This window comes from Talpa occidentalis, unplaced genomic scaffold (assembly GCF_014898055.3).
Source record: "Talpa occidentalis isolate TD23 unplaced genomic scaffold, MPIMG_talOcc4v2.1 talOcc4.3, whole genome shotgun sequence".
NCBI lineage: Eukaryota > Metazoa > Chordata > Mammalia > Eulipotyphla > Talpidae > Talpa > Talpa occidentalis.
Genome location: NW_023603184.1, coordinates 14,691,912 through 14,710,692, shown reverse-complemented (window position 1 = coordinate 14,710,692; position 18,781 = coordinate 14,691,912). Strand labels below are relative to the sequence as shown.

Genomic DNA, 18,781 nt, shown 5'->3' with positions numbered 1-18,781 from the left:
AGCTAATAAATTGCATGCAAAAGGATTAAAACTTGAAAAGTTTAATAAAAGAAGACTACTGTCCCTACCTATATATTAAAACATAAAATTACACCAATAAAGCATTTTGGTAACAAACCAACTACCGGTAAATGGTTTAGAGCGAAATTATCAGATAATATGGCACTTCAAACCATAATGGTGGACTATTCAATATATGGTGGTTGTTACAATAACTTCCCCAAAGAATTCCTATCTTATGCTTTGTACCAAAGTAAATTTCTCATAGATCAAGTATTTAAATATCAAACATACAACAGAGAGGAAAACATAAAATGTATCTGTATAGGAAAGGCTCAATAGCCATTAAATTACCTAAAATTTAAATTTGTACATACAAAAGTATAATCAAAGTCAAGACAAACTTTAAAAAAATCCCCAACATATTAACAAAGTAGTAAATTTATTAGTATAAGGTTCAGTCAATAAAAGACCAACAACTCAAAAAGAAAATGGGCAAAGTATATGAGTAATTTATAGAAAAAATAACAACTTTAAACACAAAAAAGAAGTATATTCGTGGCGCAGGGGTAAAAAAAACAGTGCTATCAAGTTATGGTCAGCCACTGCGGCACTTGTTCTATCTCCGGCCAGCCAGGTAGCTGACCCACATGGAGCAGCAGACTTCTGCCTCACCAACTGCTCCCCTCAGCAGTGTTATTTCACTGGATCTGCCAGTTCTGCTCCCCACTCTCTCTCTGCTCTCTGGTGAATCCTCTCACACACACACCCCTCCCCACTACCCCAGCTCCCACATCTCTGGCTATACCCCAGTTCTTGTACGCCTAAATAAATCTTTAAAAAAAAAAAAAAAAAAAAAGATGAAATGTTTTATAACTGTCATTGCCCTAGCAAGAATATGTAGAAACAAAAGTTCTCACACTGTTGGAATTTATAGTCACTAAAAATTAAAAAGAACAAGGCAAGACAGATCTATAGACAGCCAACATGGAACAATCTTCATACTTTTGGGTTTAAAAAAGTGGGGGAGGGGGGATGAGGGAGGCTGGAGGCAAAACAAGTGTGGGGGCTGGATGGGGAGACACACATAACACAAATTTATTTACTTTACACTATATATGCTTCTACTGTTTCAATTTTTATGATTCACCTGAGAAAGACTTGCTCAGTGCCTAATTTGTGCCAGACCTCCTTGTTGAAGGGACACTTGGGCTGCAACAAAAGAAAACTATACTAAACTATATTTCAACTGCTTTAGTTAATCAATGTAGCAGTGTCTCAGAGCAGTTTGATGAGCAGGTAATCACTCAATAGCCACTGAAAATTAACTTACCTTTTTAGATAATATATACTGTAATTTATAAAAGAACAGAGAAACTCAGAAGACAACATCCAAAACTGTACTGGGCATAATCGCAGCAAGAATAATAAATGTCTCCTCATTAAAGCCATGACTAGTGAATCCCAACCCTGGCAGCATCAGTCACCTGGAGGAAAGGGGACTTAAAAATATACTATAGCTCTACTCCTGATTACTTAATAACCCCATTTCACAATAAACTACATAAATACTAAATTACACAAACCTGCCTAAAGTACAGTTAAATTGGGCCTCCCCGGTGGCGAAGCGGTTGAGGGCTGGGTTGCGAAGCTGCCCGCAGCCTCTGCAGCACCGGTTCTATCCCCGGCTGCTCCCAGGCCACTGGAGAAGGGTCCCACATGGCGCACAGACCTCTCCTGCCGCCCGCTGCTCCCCTCAGCAGTGTACTGTGGTCCTTCTGCCTGCTCTGCCTCTGGTGAATTCTCTCACCCTCCCGCGCTTCTGACTGTACCCAGTGCTTGTATAAAAAAAATAAATAAATAAATCTTTAAAAAACAATAAAATAAAATAAAGTACAGTTAAATTTTGGCATAACCAAGTTTCGTTCAGTTCTTTTCAGAAAGGAACATCCCTAAATACTGGGTTGTCTGAAAAGTCCTGACATTTTTTTGTTTTCTATGCAAAAATGTGTCATGATTTTTCCAACAACCCAATGCTTCCCTATGGCCAAGGATGTAGTTAAATATTAATGAAACAATTCAAATAGGTAACTTCCCATCAAATGCACTAATTAACAATGGAAGTTAACAAAAAAAATGGCCAAGAATATATTCTGATAGTTATGGCCACATTTAATTCCCAAATAAAGTCACTCATCATCACAGCTATGAGTCAACTGGGTAGCAAACAGCATAACATTTTAGATATTTCCCAGTCCTTTGTTATTTACAAGGACTGGGTGATCTATAAGGAATGGGGCTGTTTTCTTTTCTTTCTTTTCTTTTTAAGATTTATTTATTTATGCATACAAGAGCTGGGACACAGGCCAGAGGTGTGTGTGGGGGTGGTGGTGGTGGTGGTGGTGGTGAGAGGATTTACCAGAGACAGAGTGGGGAACAGAACAGGGAGATTGACTGAAATACACTGCTGAGGGGGGGCACACTGCTGAGGGGGGCAGCCAGGGAGACAGGAGAGGTCTGCCTCGCCATGTGGGTTTCTCCCCAGCATGGCTGGGGATCAAACTGGTGCTGCAGAGCGGATTGCTTCATAGTGCAGTGTTTAACCCCTTGCGCCACCAGGGAGACCCTCTGTTTTATTTTCTGAATCTGTTGCCAGAGCAGAGTAGATCACTTGAAAATTCTGGCCAATTTCTATGCCCATTTGTAACGGACATCAGAACTCTGTTTAGTACAGTTATCAATAGTTGTCCCATGCTTACATATCCAACAACTTATTACTACAATAAACTATCAAAATTCAACTTTTGCCTTTTTAATCCCACTATCATTTTCTTTAAGGAGTATTATTGGGGAATAGGTTGGTCACTAATTAAATGAACAGAACAGAGCTGTACTAAAGGACCCAAGACAACTTTTAGTAAGTCTATTACTATCTACTGTCTATCTAATAATCTATTGTCAAATAATACTTCATTGGGTGGTTAGCCCACATTAATCCACCAATTGAGAGAGATTTGCATGACTTCCAGTTTTGGAATAGAGCTTATTTTAGTTTTTGGTGTTTTTTTTTTTTTTTTTTTAGGGAAAAGTGAGAAGTGAAATTGTTAAGTCAAATATTAATTTTATTTCAATATTTCAAAGAACTGCCAGGATGCTTTCTAAAAGCAACTGAAAAATTTTTACGTTCTCACCAACCAATGATATTTACGGAGCTTTCCTCTATCTTTACATCCTTACCAGTACATGTTATTCTGTCATCAGATAATAAACATCCTGGTGGTTGTGAAGTGGTATCTCATTGTGGTTCCAATCTACATTTCCCTGACAGCTAATCAAGTTGAATCAAATTTTGACGCTCTTATTGGCCATTTATATATCTTTGGAGAAAGTCTATTCAGATTCTTTTGACTATTTTTAAATTAGGCTCTCTGTCTTTCTATTATTCAGGTTTAAGAGTCCTTTAGATAGGGCCTAACTGGTGGCGCAGGGGGTTAAGATGCAACCAATGAAGCTGTCCGCAGCTACTGCAGCATGAGTTCAATCCCCCGGCAGGGAGGAACCCACATGGTGTGGCAGACCTCTCCTGTCTCGCCTGCTACTCCCCTCAGCAGTGTATGTCAGTCAATCTGACTGTACTGTTCCCTGCTCTGTCTCTGGTGAATCCTCTCACCCCCCGCACCTCTGGCCTGTACCCCAGTTCTTGTCTGCATAAATAAATCTTAAAAAAAATTTTAAAGAGAGTCCTTTAGACAGATAAGACAGATACAAGCCTCCCTTATTAAATGTAATTTACAAAAACTTCCTCCCATTCTATGAGTTGTCTTTTCACTATTTATGTTTAACCTTTTGTTTATTATACAAAGCTAAATTACAGAAACAGAACTTATGAACTTGGCCTCACAGGTACCTCTTTCAAAGGTTCTCAAGCTTTCTGTAAATCTTTACCAAAGAAACAGACAAAACCAAACCAAAACAAACCCTTGAAATGTGACTTCAGGAATGAAGACTACGGGGGCTAGGGGATGGGGCAAGCGGCGAAGGGGGGAGTGACATATCAGATAGAGGATTCTGACGGTTTTTGGTGATAGATATGGTATGGTATGCATGCATCTGTATAGGCGAAAGCCTAATCTCCTAAAACGTATACAGGGATGAAAACCAGAGTTACTGCAATAAAAATAACTGGGGGGGGGGGGGGACACACCTAAAAAGAATCATATAGTCAAATCCCAACATGCCAGGGCACATAATATCTACAGAACATATCTACAATACAAGTTCTGGTGTTTTGTTTTGTAAATTAAATACTGTTTTATGAAAAATAAAACTAAACTTTCAGGAAAAAAAACACTAACTTTTTTTAAAAAAGATTTATTTATGCATACAAGAACTGGGGTGTAGCCAGAGATGTGGGGGTGAGAGGATTCACTAGAGACAGAGTGGGGAGCAGCAAGTGAGACAGGAGAGGTCTGCAACTCCATGTGGGTTAGCCCCCTGGCTGGGGATTGAACTCATGCCGCAGTGGCTGGCTATAGCTTGACAGCATTGAGACTTTAACCCCTGTGCCAGCAGGGAGGCCCATTTTAACTCGTAAAAATTGAGGAACCAAAGAGGTATCTTTAAAATGTGGGTTAAATCAATTAATATATTAAATATTAAAACCGAAAATTTTCATTAATTCATTTTTAAGTAAATTCCTTTGTTTTATTTAAAAATCTATTGCAATATATTGTCATGGACGACGTTTATGAAGTCTCACATAGTTACGTAGTTGGAAAAGGAGGAACATTTTTAATAGTCTTGTCCAAGGAAGCGCTTGTCCGTAACCAACAGAACACAACACGCAGAGATTGAGTCTCAATCCGGTTTTGTGGTATTTTCCACTATTTAGATAGTGACTGACTAAATATAGTAGGGGAAGAAAATCAGTAAAATCCTGTGAACTCTAACCATACTTAAAAGTTCTGGAGTTTTTTCCCCTCTACTTATGTTATCCAGAATGTATCTAAAATGGTCCCTTTTTTTTTTTTTGGTGGGACCCTCGCCGGTGGCTGGAGATGGAACTGGCGCTGCAGAGGCTGCAGGCAGCCTTGCAACCCAGCGCTCAACCGCTGCACCATCAGGGGAGGCCCTCTAAAATGGTCTTTTAAGTTTCATCCAGTATCCTCAACTTCAAACTCAGTAGTTTTAAGTTTTCACTTACTTTTAAAAGAACCTATAATGGGCCTCCCCTGGTGGCGCAGCGGTTTAGCGCTGGGCTGCAAAGCTGCCCTCAGCCTCTGCAGCGCCGGTCAATCCCCAGGCACCGGCAAGGGTCCCATATGGCGTGCAGACCTCTCCTGCCGCCCGCTGCTCCCCTCAGCAATGTATTTCATCACTCTGCCTGTTCTGTTCCCCACTCTGGCTCTGGTGAATTCTCTCACCCTCCCGTGCTTCTGACTGTACCCAGTGCGTGTATAAATAAATAAATAAAATCCTCTCACATTTAAAAAAAAAAATAAAAGAACCTATAGTACTAGTTTCAAGTAGACTACAGGCTTTACTTACATAATCTGATAAAGGGATGCAGGCACCTATACTTTTATAAAGCACCTAAGTGATTATGCTGCAATGGATGACAGACTCCCATTTTGAGAAAACTACCTTATCTATCTATTCTGTTAATACATTTTCTCCAGATGTTAGGTTTCCTTAAAAATAAAGTGGCCTGAGATCAAAATCATTCCAATTTTTTTTTTGCTAGAACACTAATTTAAAAAAAAAAAATCCTGCATATACTATACTATGTAATACAATAAACTTCAAAGTCTGAAGTGTACTCTTGCAGTGTAGTATTCTGCAAGACAATCTGAGTAGTAACTGAGCAGATTCCTATGCCTAAAGGCTGAAGCATTATATGTAACAGGAGCCACAGGCCTGGAGACCTACTTACTTCTGAGCGCCTTTACTAGTGCAACAGAATTTTTGCTAGATTTTTTGGTGAATGAATCTCAGTATGTATTTTACAATACCAAACAATATCTCGCCAACACTTTCAAAGACTAAAAATGTACTAACATTTCAAACAATTAAAAATCTTTAAAAAGTAAGGTTATTGGCTCAAATAGTACTTATATTTGCTTTTAAATTTTGCTTACTTATCCCCTAGTTAATAAATATTTATAAAATATTTACAAACTAGAAAAATCTTAATCTTTTATAATTTGAAAAATGGGGCATCTTTAGAGCAAAAGCATCTGTCATCAATTCACCAGGTAAACTAGATGAAATGTTAGAAAAATATCATGTAGGGCACAGTTTAGTTTCATTGTTCTGACCTTATTCAATACTTACTGTTTATCATAAATTGTCCATTAATCTAAAAATAGTCTAAACATATTCGCCCAACTCAAATCCCTTTTTACTTAGAGCCATTCTCACACCATCACCAACTGCACAAGAACAACAACAAAAGACTCAAATTCACAACTAGGTCTTATGAAGAAAATAAAGATTTAGAACAATAACAAAAAGAGTTTAAAACTATGAGTTGTTTTTGGTAATTGTTCACTTAACAAACACCAACATCTGAATACAGACTTTGCCTTTCCAGATTATGTAGGATGTGAACGCTGGTATTCCCTGAAACGCTTGTTTTCCTAATGCTAAGGAAAGGCCATCTCTCCTAATAGTACCTTTCTGTTGTACTTCCAAGAAAAAACGATACTCTAATTCTGTAAACACAGATCAATTTCTCTTAAAGACAATTATTGCTAAATCGAGTACTCTATAGTCTAGTTTCTTAAGAATTACTAACAGAGGCCAAACAGGTATATCCATCCAAAACCATTATACTGACAAAAACATTATATTCAAAGTACAGGAAGGGGGGCAGGTGGTGGTAGGTAAGACTTTTACAGAAGAATTTTTTTTTAACACAAAAAGAATTAAGTCCACTACACCTGAGAAAAGAAAGCAAACATTGTAAAAAACAAAAAACCAATGATATAAAATATATAAAAATAAGTTATTAAAAAAATAAGTTAAGTCCAAATTCCACAACATCTCTAACATACATAACTTGGTCCTCTCCCTCCCTCACATACACTTTGGCTTTAAAACTGTTTGGGAAAAAAAATAAAATAAAATAAAACTGTTTGGAGGTGCTGTTACCGCCTAACAGCTAATGTGTTACCTAACAAAGTAAACCAGGTTTCAGATTTCAATATTGTGGGTGTTTCATCTTTCTTTCCTCATTAATAAGTATAAAACAGAAGACATTTTTCATATCTTCTTTATCATCTCAAACTTATTTTTCACTAAAACACTGATTTACGAACCTGAATTTGTCTTTGTTAAGAACTACTGACAATTTGTGCTTCACTCAAGCAATTTTTGGGTCATTTTGTTTATACATTAGGCCTTCCTAATCTTAGGTAGGCTATATATTGTTTCAATAGTGAAGTATTATTTCTGAAAGACAAGAGTGTAAAACACCCTGAATCTTAGATACATAAAGATACATATGAATTGAGTTGCTCATTTTCTCTTCTCCTTATCCAACAAAATTCAGAAAACCATCCACTCGCTATACCCCAAGTATTTTACTCTGTATTATTTATGTACCTGTTCTCCCAAAAGATTAAATTTAACAATTTGTTAACACTGCATGTGGCCTAAATGCAAAATTCATCTATTCATTTATCCAACACCATTAAGTATCAAAACAGTGTTTTAAAGATGCAGCAATGAGTAAGTTAATTCCCAGAACTCCCCTCCCCCCTTTAAGCTCAAATCCAGTTGAAAAACTCAAAACAGTCTATTAAACTCTGTATGGCTACTGTAAAAGGTAAAAATGAAACCAAGAAAAATGGAATCAAAAGTTGAACGAACCATTAAAAGAGTACACAAAATAAAAAAATATATAGCTTAATTCCACACAGGAACCAGATGTGTTTCTTGGGGGATTTGAGGGGCGACCTGTATCCATTTAATTTTGTCACCATTAAACTGGCAAAAACAGTAAACACAAAGCTCCAGAAGAATAACCAAGAACACTGCAAGCACGGAGTAAACAAAACCACTGCAAAGTAATTTAAATAACTCTCTAAATACAAAATGGAACTGCCTTAAGAGAAAAAAAAAAATTGCAATATACCTTACCAAAGATTTTTACTTGTCTACAATCTCTCTTCTTTTTGAGGGCCTGAATCTAGAGATTCAGTACAAGAAATGAGCATAAATACTCTTGAGTAGCAAATTTCAAATAATGGTCTTCTTCAACAAACTTTTTTGAGTTTCAATGCCAAAAGACTAAAAGAAATTGACATCTTATACCTTCCAGGAATGCCAAAGATTTCCAAAGAAATACATGGTTCAGGATGCTTTTATTTTTTTTCCTTATTATTCTTCAGTTTTTTGTTTAGTCTCCTGTTCATCATTTCAGGTCATGTTAGGCACTCTCTTTTCCTCTAAATTTTCACTGACTACTTACTGCCTTAAACATCAACCAAACTAGCTGACATGTATTTTAAATCATGTCAATCTTTAAGGTATAATTTAATTACCAAGTCAGTTAAAGCAGAATAATATAGTATCTGGGATTTGCTTCAAAGTAAGGGGGGTGGGCAGACCAAGAGAATATGGAGAAAACAAGATTAGCAATGCACTGAACCTCTATATGACAGAATCATACACTATACTATTATTTCTTCTTTTTTTTGGTATGTTTGAGTGTCATTAAAAAGCTAATGAAAAGATTATATAAAGATGACCATGTTAAGAATTAGATGTTGGGCCTCCCTGATAGCACAGAGGTTAAACAGACACAGCACAATCAAGCTATCGCCAGCCACTGCAACATAAGATCGATCTCAAACAGGGGCTGACCCACATGGAGCAGCAGATCTCCAGTCTCGCTTGCTGCTCCCCTCAGCAGTGTATTTCAGTAGATCGGCCTGTTCTGCTCCCTGCTCTGTCTCTGGTGCATCCTCTCATCCCCCACACCTTTGGCCTATACTCCAGAAATTGTATACATAAATAAAAGAAAAAAAATTAGATGTCAAAAATGATTTTTTAGATGAATGGAAACAATGTAGGAGCCACCATTAAGGTAAGCAGGAGTATGCCCCCCCCCAAAAAAAGCCATAGTTGATGTCACAGCAAATACTGAGAAAATCATGTATCCAGTGATATTCAATCTTTAAAAAGATGAAAGGAGGGGAATAAATTTCTTCTTTACAGAAAAATATGAACCAGTAAGTACAGACAGAATGGAATTTCTAAATACCATCATCTGCCACCTCAAATAACTGATTTACTCAAGAATTATCAATTGGGGCCTCCCCAGTGGCGCAGCGGTTGAGCGCTGGGCTGCGGAGCTGCCCGCAGCCCCTGCAGCGCTGGTTCCATCCCCAGCCGCCTGCGAGGGTCCCACATGGCGCGCAGACCTCTCCTGCCGCCCGCTGCTCCCCTCAGCAGTGTATCGTCAGTCTGCCTGTTCTGTTCCCCACTCTCGCTCTGGTGAATTCTCTCACCCTCCCGCGCTTCTGACTATACCCAGTGCTTGTATAAATAAATAAATAAAATCTTTAAAAAATTAAAAAAAAAAAAAGAATTATCAATTGGTAAATTGATGTAAGATTTTTGAGAAACACAGTATCCACCCAGAGAGGGGAAATAATCCGTTTCAATTAAGAGATCCAGCAGTTCACACCCTAATCAGTGCCCAAAGTTAGCTACCACCAAGAAAGGAGTAAACTAAAATCAAGTACCTTTAGATGTAATATTATAAAAAATTCTATCCAAAAATATTTAAATCGAGTGCTATAAAAGGTTTGAGTTTAGAAGTGACCATAAAGTTTCCAGGTAGTACAGGCAATTAAGAGAAAAGTTAAACACCACCACACAAAAATCAAATCGAACCAGAAAATGAGAAATGTTCTTAATAAAACTGTCCTTGGGCCTCTCTGGTGGCGCAAGGGTTGTTAAGCACGGCACTATGAAGCAATCCGCTCTGCAGCACCAGTTTGATCCCGGGCCAGGCCCGGGAGAAACCCACATGGCAAGGCAGACCTCTCCTGTCTGCCTGGCTGCTCCCCTCACAGTGTATTTCAGTCAGTCTGCCTGTTCTGTTCCCTACTCTGTCTCTGGTGAATCCTCTCTCACACACACACCCCAATCTCTGACCTGTGCCCCAGCTCTTGTATGCATAAATAAATAAATCTTAAAAAAAAAAAAAAAAAAAAAAAGAAAACGAAAACTGTCCTTAATTCTTCTAATTGACAATAATATCCTAGGGGAGAAAAAAACAAGACTATTCAAAGGACATATCAAATAGCCTAACATGTGAACCTAGATTAGATTCTGACAAACAAAAACAAACCCCTATCAATCACATTCTTGTAACAATTGAAAAAATTTGAATGGACTCGATTTTAGAAATGATACATATGACTACTGATTTGCTTAGGTGGGGAATGTTGAAGTATATGGGGCTGAAATAAATGTCACTTTCAATTAAGTATGCATGGAGAGATAAAGCAAATATGGCAAGATGTTTAACAAGTTGATTCTATGGGAAGGATTGTACTGCAGGTGTTTGTTGCAGCTTTTCTCTATGTTCTACTCTTTACACAATAAAACTTGGGGTTAAAATTTTTAGATAAATGTTCAGCATTTCCCATTTACAAAGCTACAGTTCTGAAATATTCAAGGTCATGGCAACATTTCCGTGTCTTTACAATTTTAAATACGGACAAGAATTAACACCGATTTTCTGAAACTTCCAATGACATCTCAGTACATTACCTCTCCACTTTCAGATGACAAAATGCCCGGAAATGGGGCAGCGATACATATTTTAGGTATAATAATTTAAGATTTTGCATTCTCGGGTATTTTAACAGCATGTATTAAACACTGCGAAGATTTCATAACTGAAATCGGGGGACAAGCAAACACAAAATTCAGGTTACCCAATCTTTCCGACTAATGAAACTGTACAGTCACCCAAACACTCCGATTCTGCCTCATCTCTGTCAATCTCTAAACAAAATTTCCACGTTACAAGCTGGGGACTTGAAAAATGAAACCCTAAATGTATTTCGTTGCTATGGCAATGGGAAATTTCAGGAAGTTGAGACTCTGCAGGTTAGCTAGCCTCCATTTTAAAAATTATTTACCTAAACATACCAGACCATAAACAAATGCGATGACATCTTTCATGAAACACCAATTTCCGCTTTCAAACTAAAAGGTAAATATGATCCTACAAAAGTATAAAACAAGAGCAAACGAAACAAATCATATACCTAAAAAACCTGAACTTTTTGAAATGTTTAAATAACACATATCCTATACTAAAAAAGATTCTTTCGTTTACAGTGGTCAAAACAAGTACTTTTCTGATTTATCAAATTCTGCAATAGCTGTGTCGCTGGAAAAACGAAAATGAAATGTGGAAAAAAAGAGAAGAAAAAAGGAAGGAAGCAGGAGACAGAAAAAAATCCCCCAAATTTCAGTATCTCTACTCTTAAGACTTCTTCCTTCATTCGCTCTGGCAAGTCTATTTCTCCAAATTAGCTGCACCTTAAAAATTTCTCAAACTAGTAATCTATTTCTGGGTACAGCTCAGTATATTTCGGAGAGCAGAAATAATATTTTCAAGTTATTCGAAAACAGCGATTACACGTTAAAAAAAAAAAATTCTAACCACCCTAACATCAAAATGGTTATCAAAGAAAGGAATCCCACCCAGAGTCGTCCCATGAACCTGAAAGGGACCAAGCAGCTTCCCGACTATTGTCTAAGCCAAATATTTGTTCATATCAACGTCAAAGAGAAGCAAAAAATAATCATCTTGAAATTAGCCACATCATCTTCCCCATTTCCACCATTCTTCAGCACCCTGTCCTCCAGTTTCCTTAGACCCCCCGATTGTTTCCCCGAGCGAACATGGCTAGAGTACTTGGACGAACAGAGACGTGGAGAGAAGAGGTCGCCACGAGGCCCCACCACTCTCCTTCCTCACCTGCTCTGTGGCTCCGTCTCCTGACATGGCCTGAGCTGATTAGAAGGTGCGAACTGGCCCGGGAGGAGAAGCTAGAAAGGAAAAATTAAACTAAAAACCACCCCCAAACCAGTAAAGTTACCCCTTGCCCAGCGGAGCCAGACCGCCAACACAACTCGCCACCGCCCACTCAAATATGAATTAAAATGGCTGCGCCCCTGCCGGAGGAGGATGGAGGTGTGGCTTCTACATTAACTTCCGGGGCAGTGGGCGGAGCCAAGAAAACAACGCGCCGGTTACTCGGCAGCGCAGGCGCAGACTTCCCAGGGGGCGGGTCCAGTGCCTTTGCTGACGTCACGGCCCGGGGCTGGAGAAGCTGTTGCGTAGCTGGCTGCGACCCGCTAGGGGGCCGGAAGCTGTTTTGCCTGAAGGTTCGCGCGCCTTTTGGAATTTATTTAGCAAGCTGTGGAACCGGATTCTTAACGATTGGAGACACACGGCCAGTTACTTCAGTTCAGGCCAAATGACCTTCATAGGGAGCAAAGCTCAGTGTTCTGTGCCTCCTGTTAAGAGAGAGAGTCCGTGAAGGTTTCTTTTTTTAATGGCCTCAGCTAATGCCATTTAACGCTTTTTGAGGATGAGAAGGACTGGTCAAACCCACATTTATGCCATCACCATATACTATGGTTCTTCATCTGCAAAGTCAGGGTAATTGAGCTCAGGCTCGGCAGCCAGACAGCATTTCTTTGAATCCTGACTATCAGTAGGTGGGTAACCTTGAGCAACATAACTTTTGGCCTGTTTCCTTGCCTATAAAAAGAAATAAAAACAGGGCCTCCCTGGTGGCGCAGGGGTTAAACACAGTGCTACCAAGCTATCTCCAACCACTGCAGCACCAGTTCGATCTTGGCCAGGCAGAAGCAACCCACTTGGTGCAGCAGACCCCTCCTGTTGTGCCTGCTGTTTCTCTCAGCAGTGTTTTTCAGTAGATCTGTTATAGGACAGGGAGAGGGGCAGCCCAAACCCCGTAAACCTGCCTATTCTAAATGGTTCTGCCATCCGCCGCATCAACACAAAACATATGAGACTTTAATGGGAAGGAACTTTAATACAACTAGGAAACAATACAGGTAAGGCAAAGAGTCTAGTTTCTAAATGAAGCACCCAAAGTTACCTGTCCCCTCGTGGGTAAAACTCCATCCAAATGGGATCGGCCCAGAACAAGGCCCCAAAGCCTGCCACAAGTCTAAAGCATCTTCCAGTGGGGACCCACAGAAAAGGATCAGAAACAACCAAGCAAGCCCAGAAGGAAAAGAGTAAAATCAACATCAAGATAAAAGCTGCCATTGTCACCTCCCCATGGGTCTCACCCACATTTGTGTCACTCAGTCCATGACCACAAGACAAGCGCAGTTTCTTCACGTGTTTCTAGGCTCCATGCGCCTCCTCCAGGTCTCCTGGCTCCATCCTGCTTCCTTTTCTCAGTCTCTTCTGCAGCTTCTCTTCTTCCTACTCAGCTCCACCCTCCCTTGGGTGGGCCAGGGAACCTCCCCCTTTCCTGGGGACCACCCTGTTACAGATCCATCTATTCTGCTTCCCACTCTCTCTAGTGAATCCTCTCACTCCCCCCACTTCCCACACCCCTGGCTTATACCCCAGTTCTTATATGCAAAAATAAATAAGTCAAAAAAAACAAAACAAAACACCTCTAATTTAAGTAAGTTATACATGAAAAAGTGCTCCGAATGGAACCTGGCATAATCTAAGATCAAAAGAGAGAAAATGTCGAATGCCTTTCCATTCATGGAATTTATTAGATGTCTCCTCTCCCACCTCTCTTGTAGTGTCCATGCCCCAGAGCAAACTACTCAACTTTTCCCATACAGCCCTTATTCTGTTGAGTCTTCATTCCTCTGTTCATATTTCCACCACCGCCTTTTTCACAACCTGAGTGCTCACCCTTGCAAATAATCAGACACATCAGCACATCTGTAAATTAACAGCTGTTTGTTGCACCATCCAGCAATAGAATACTAGTTAAATATATCACATCCCTACAATGCAATGTCATGAAGCCAGTAAGCTGATGTTAATTTATAATTAGTGACAGACATCCAAGAGGTTAAGTAAAAAAGCATAATACATAATGTATGTGACATAGAATGTATATATACATAAACATGTATGTATATAGTACCTCAAAACGTTGAACGTAACTCTCTCAAAACGTTGTGTCACATAATTTCTTTGTTGAATTATCTATAATGTACAGCTGTCTTTAACAATAACATTCTTCAAATTTTGACTCATGCCATTTTCCCCAATATTTTTTTTAAAGATTTATTTATTTATGTATACAAGAACTGGGGTACAGGCCACAGGTGTGGGGAGGGGCCGGTGAGAGAGGGTTCATCAGAGACAGAGTGGGGAACAGAACAGGCAGACTGACTGAAATATTGCTGAGGGGAGAAGCAATCAAGACAGGAGAGGTCTGCTGGGCCATGTGGGTAGCTCCCTGGCCTGCCAGGCATTGAACTCGTGCTGCAGTGGCTGCAGATAGCTTCACAGTCCTGTGCTTAACCCCTGCTCCACCAGGGAGGCCCTATCTGATAGTTACCTTGTATTATCCTTTAACTGGTTCCTCTTTTCTGTATTTCCTATAAACCAAAAGTCTGCTCTAGATCTCTGTGTTCTGTATCACAGATTTGGACTCAGTCATTTTTCCATGATGCTTTGTTTCCTTAGTTTGGAATAGAAATTAGAACCAAGATGTGGGCAATAGATGTTCTCTCTGATACTGGAGTATCATTGTTTCTAGGCTTTCCCAGTGTTCAGAGAAAGGAAATGTATTAATTTTTAATTGTGAGTTCATATATGGGATTTATGATTCAAATTTCATATTACTGAAGGGGGGTTTCTTCACTCATTTTACATTTATCTCTCTTTTACAAGGCAAATATTGTTTCCTATGAAATATATTTTAAAGTTTCTAAATTAAGCTCCTTGCTTCTTGATACTCTTGAGCCTCCTAGTCTAGCCTTGAAAAATTGAGGAAATCAAGAACTTTTTGCTCACAGCCTGGCTAAAAGATACCAAATCTGTCAAGATCAAGAAAAATAAGGATAATGTGAAGTTTAAAGTTCAGTGTACTTTCTTTCCTTTTCTCTATCATCATATTGAGTGCTACTGACCTTCTTCTATCTTCTCACCAGATTTTCAGGATCAAAGGGCTCCTGGCCAAGAAACAAGCAGAATCGTCCCGTTCTCCTTTGACTTTGGATGAAAACTGGCAATAAAATCAGGCCCAATTCCAAGAGGAGATATTAGAGAGCTGTTGGAGTTCGGTGAGTAAGCTTCTTGGCTCCCTTTGAGGAAGTATGCAGTAGACTTTCCCATTCAGCAGCACATGGCAAGGTTATCAAGGAAAAGAGAAAGAAAAAATGATACCGGCATAGACATAGATGGGCAGCCTTAAAGAACAAGATCAGCATTTTTCCAGAGCAAGGAGTATCTTTATATAGTGTTCTTTGAGGAAATTACTGTGGAATTTATTGCCTTGAAGTTGGGTTGGGTTGATCTTCTGCAACTGATAATCTTCTCTGCCCCCACTTCAAATTCCCAGAAACTTTCATAGCTGATTTAACAGTTGAAGGACTTTTTTAGGCAGGCCTCCTGCCCACCTGTGTCTATGCAGGTGCCTTTCTTTTCCTAATAAACCTGTCCTTTTAAAATGTAAAAACAAAAACAGTTTAAGGACTTATAAAATCATCTCTTCCACCACTGTCTGGTTTTTGACCTTGTGAAAAAACATCTATTGTAAATTGTTCTACTCTTAACTTCTATAAGAGCCAACCTGGATTTATTAAGAATTGCACATGAAATGCCACACATATTTATGCTGTATCAAGAGTAAGTTAAATAAGGCTGAAGGAGAAAGACAGATACTGTGTGATTTTACTCATTTGTGGAATATTTTTTAAAGAGGTGAGGGTGGGGTGTGTGTGTGAGAGGATTCACCAGAGACAGAGTGGGGAACAGAACAGGCAGATTGAAATACACTGCTGAGGGGAGCAGCGGGTGAGACAGGAGAGGTCTGCTGTGCCATGTGGGTCACCTCCCTGGCCAGGGATCAAACTCATGCTGCAGTGGCTGTGGATAGCTTCATAGTCTGAGAATTAACCCCTTGCACCACCAGGAATGCCCTCTCTGAGTTTATGTGAGGAATTTGATAATATAGTTAGGCTCAATTGTTACTATTTATTTCATTTCAATATTTTCTTTTTTCAGAGGTCATTTTATTTTTAAATATAAAACCCTCTTTATATGGCTCAAGAATCAAAACTATGTAAACCTCCTCAGAGAAGTTTCACTTTAATCTCTATCCCCTCTGCCCATCCAACCATCTTCCCACTCTCTGTAGGTAACCATTTTGTTAATTTTCAACTTGATCTTTCCATTGTTTCTTTTTGCAAAATAAGCAATGCATGTATTTCACTTTGTACACAAAGAGTATGCCATTCTACACTTATTTTTTTTCACTAAGTAGATTGTGGAGGTTACTCCCTAGCTGTAAGTTATTAGATGAAACCGTAAAAATAAAAAATTCACTATTCTTTAAAAAAAAAATTGTGTAGTACTCCACTATGTGGACATACCATAAGTTTACCCACTCCTCTTGATGGTTAAATTTGAATGTCTGTGTTGTTTCCAAATTTTTTGCTGTGTGGATAACATTTCAGCAAAGAATCCTGTGCTGCTGAATCAAAGGATAAATAGACTTGTGATTTTGTTAGATCTTACCAAACCCCTTTTCATGGGAATTATGCATTCCAAAGTTAGTGTGTTTATTTTTCCCACACCCCGTCAACAGTGTATTGTAAAACTTGAATTTTTGCCAATCTGATAAGTAAGACATGGTATCTCAGTATTGTTTCCATCACAAGTCTTTTATTACAAGTGAGTATATGATCTTTTCAGATGTTTAAAGGTCATTTTCTTTTACTCTGAACTGTCTGTTCATATCTTTTGCCCATTTTTCTAATATATCTTTGGTCTTCATTGTCTTGATTTTGACTATTCTCTCTATATGCTATAAAGATTAACTCTTTGAATTGTTAAAAAAAAAAAAAAGAAAGAAAGAAAGAAAAGAAAAAGAAATGTAGAGGTGGAGAGGAAATGTCCCCCTATCTCTCTGAGTTCTTTTTGGACTGATTGAGCAACCAAATTAACATAAGACAGATTAATAGAGAAAAGAACAAATTTAATTATGGAGAATCTACCTGGATATACATTCTAAAGCAGATGTGGCAAAATGAGAATATATATCCTGAAACTAAGGAATGGTATAGGACCCTGGGACTTCAAGAAAGAGGAAACTCACATAAGGAGAGAGTGACTCATATAAAGAAGACCAGATTTACATTTAACTCTGTAGTTAAATTTGTTTTCCCTGCTGTTTAGATAGGTTTCTTTCATAGAAAGTTATTTCTATAAAATCCCTAATTGTGAGTAATATCCATAGTTTTCCCTCTTCAAGGTAGTTAAAGCAGTAGTAAAACTTTCTGGTGAAACTGCAGGGCCTCAAATGACTTCAGCTCAAAATAATCCACATTCCATGGTGACACAATTTGGGAAAGCTTATTCTGAACATCTTGGGTAGGCCTATTCTTCAAAAACTACAGTCCCCAAATGGAATCATTTATGCCAAGTTCCATCAAGACTTAATAACTGACCTAATTACAGTTTCAGCCTCTCCTGAAAGTGGAATTTTATGTCAATTAATGTGGAATTTCAGGTCAGTGCTAATGAGGTAATCTGCATACTAAGGTCCTCCTGTTTTCTCTAAAAGAATGTACTTCTGCCTGAAATAATCTTTCTTTTCTTTTGCTAATAACCTTGTTCACTCTCTGACTATAAAACCTATTTTGTACAACTGTAGAGTCTTTCTACTTGCCAGAGGATGTTGCCTGATTCATGAATTCTTAAATAAAGTCAATTAGATCTTCAAATTTACTTGGATGAAATTTGTTTTAAATAGGTTGTAAATATTTTGTCTTTGTTTCTCATTACCTATTTATTTATTTATTTTTAAAGACGAGGGTCCCACATGGCATGCAGACCTCTCCTGCTGCCCACTGCTCCCCTCAGCAGTGTACTTCGTCAGTCTGCCTGCTCTGCTCTCCCCTCTGGCTCTGGTGAATTCTCTCACCCTCCCGCGCTTCTGACTGTACCCAGTGCTTGTGTAAATAAATAAATAAATCTTTAAAAAAAAAAAAAAAAAGATGTAGGGTAGAGGTGTGGGGGTTGGGGGAAGGGTGGTGGTCGTGAGAGGGTTCACCAGAGACAGAGTGGGGAGCAGAACAGGCAGATCTACTGAAATACATTGCTGAGGGGAGCAGCGGGCAAGAGAGAAGGGGTCTGCTGTGCCATGTGGGTCAATCCCTGGCTGGCCTGGGGAATTGAACTTGTGCTGCAGTGGCTAGAGATAGCTTAATAACACTGTCTTTAACCCCTGTGCCACCAGGGAGGCCCTCATTTATATTTTAATTATGCTTATGGTTTAGGAGGGACAGGCTGTTATTTCTATTGTTGCTATACAATTTCTTTTTTGTTTGTTATGTAGTAGAATTTATTAATCTTTTATTTTTCTTTTATTGGTCTAGGTTTTGAAACTGACTTAGAAGGGCTTTCTCTATTACCCAGATTGCAAAGAATTGCATTTGTGATTTTAATATTCCTCAGGTTTCATTTTTTTCCACTTAAATAGGGTCGCCACATTAGCAAATAAAAATA

General features: G+C 38.8%; 1 protein-coding gene and 1 long non-coding RNA gene across 2 annotated transcripts in view; one reads left to right on the top strand and one right to left on the bottom strand.

Moving 5' to 3' along the window:
- The window catches only part of CSTF3 (cleavage stimulation factor subunit 3), a 67,037-nt gene extending 54,790 nt beyond the window's left edge, over nucleotides 1-12,247 (bottom strand). The window contains exon 1 of the mRNA XM_037522498.2: nucleotides 12,011-12,247. Within this exon, the coding sequence (XP_037378395.1) occupies nucleotides 12,011-12,037 (27 nt within the window). The 5' untranslated portion in view covers nucleotides 12,038-12,247. The remainder of the gene's footprint in view (nucleotides 1-12,010) is intronic.
- Nucleotides 12,248-12,382: 135 nt separating this feature from the next.
- The window catches only part of LOC119254540 (uncharacterized), a 39,149-nt gene continuing 32,750 nt past the window's right edge, over nucleotides 12,383-18,781 (top strand). Inside the window, exons 1-2 of the long non-coding RNA XR_005127300.1 lie at nucleotides 12,383-12,756; nucleotides 15,202-15,333. This is a non-coding gene — a long non-coding RNA (uncharacterized LOC119254540). The remainder of the gene's footprint in view (nucleotides 12,757-15,201; nucleotides 15,334-18,781) is intronic.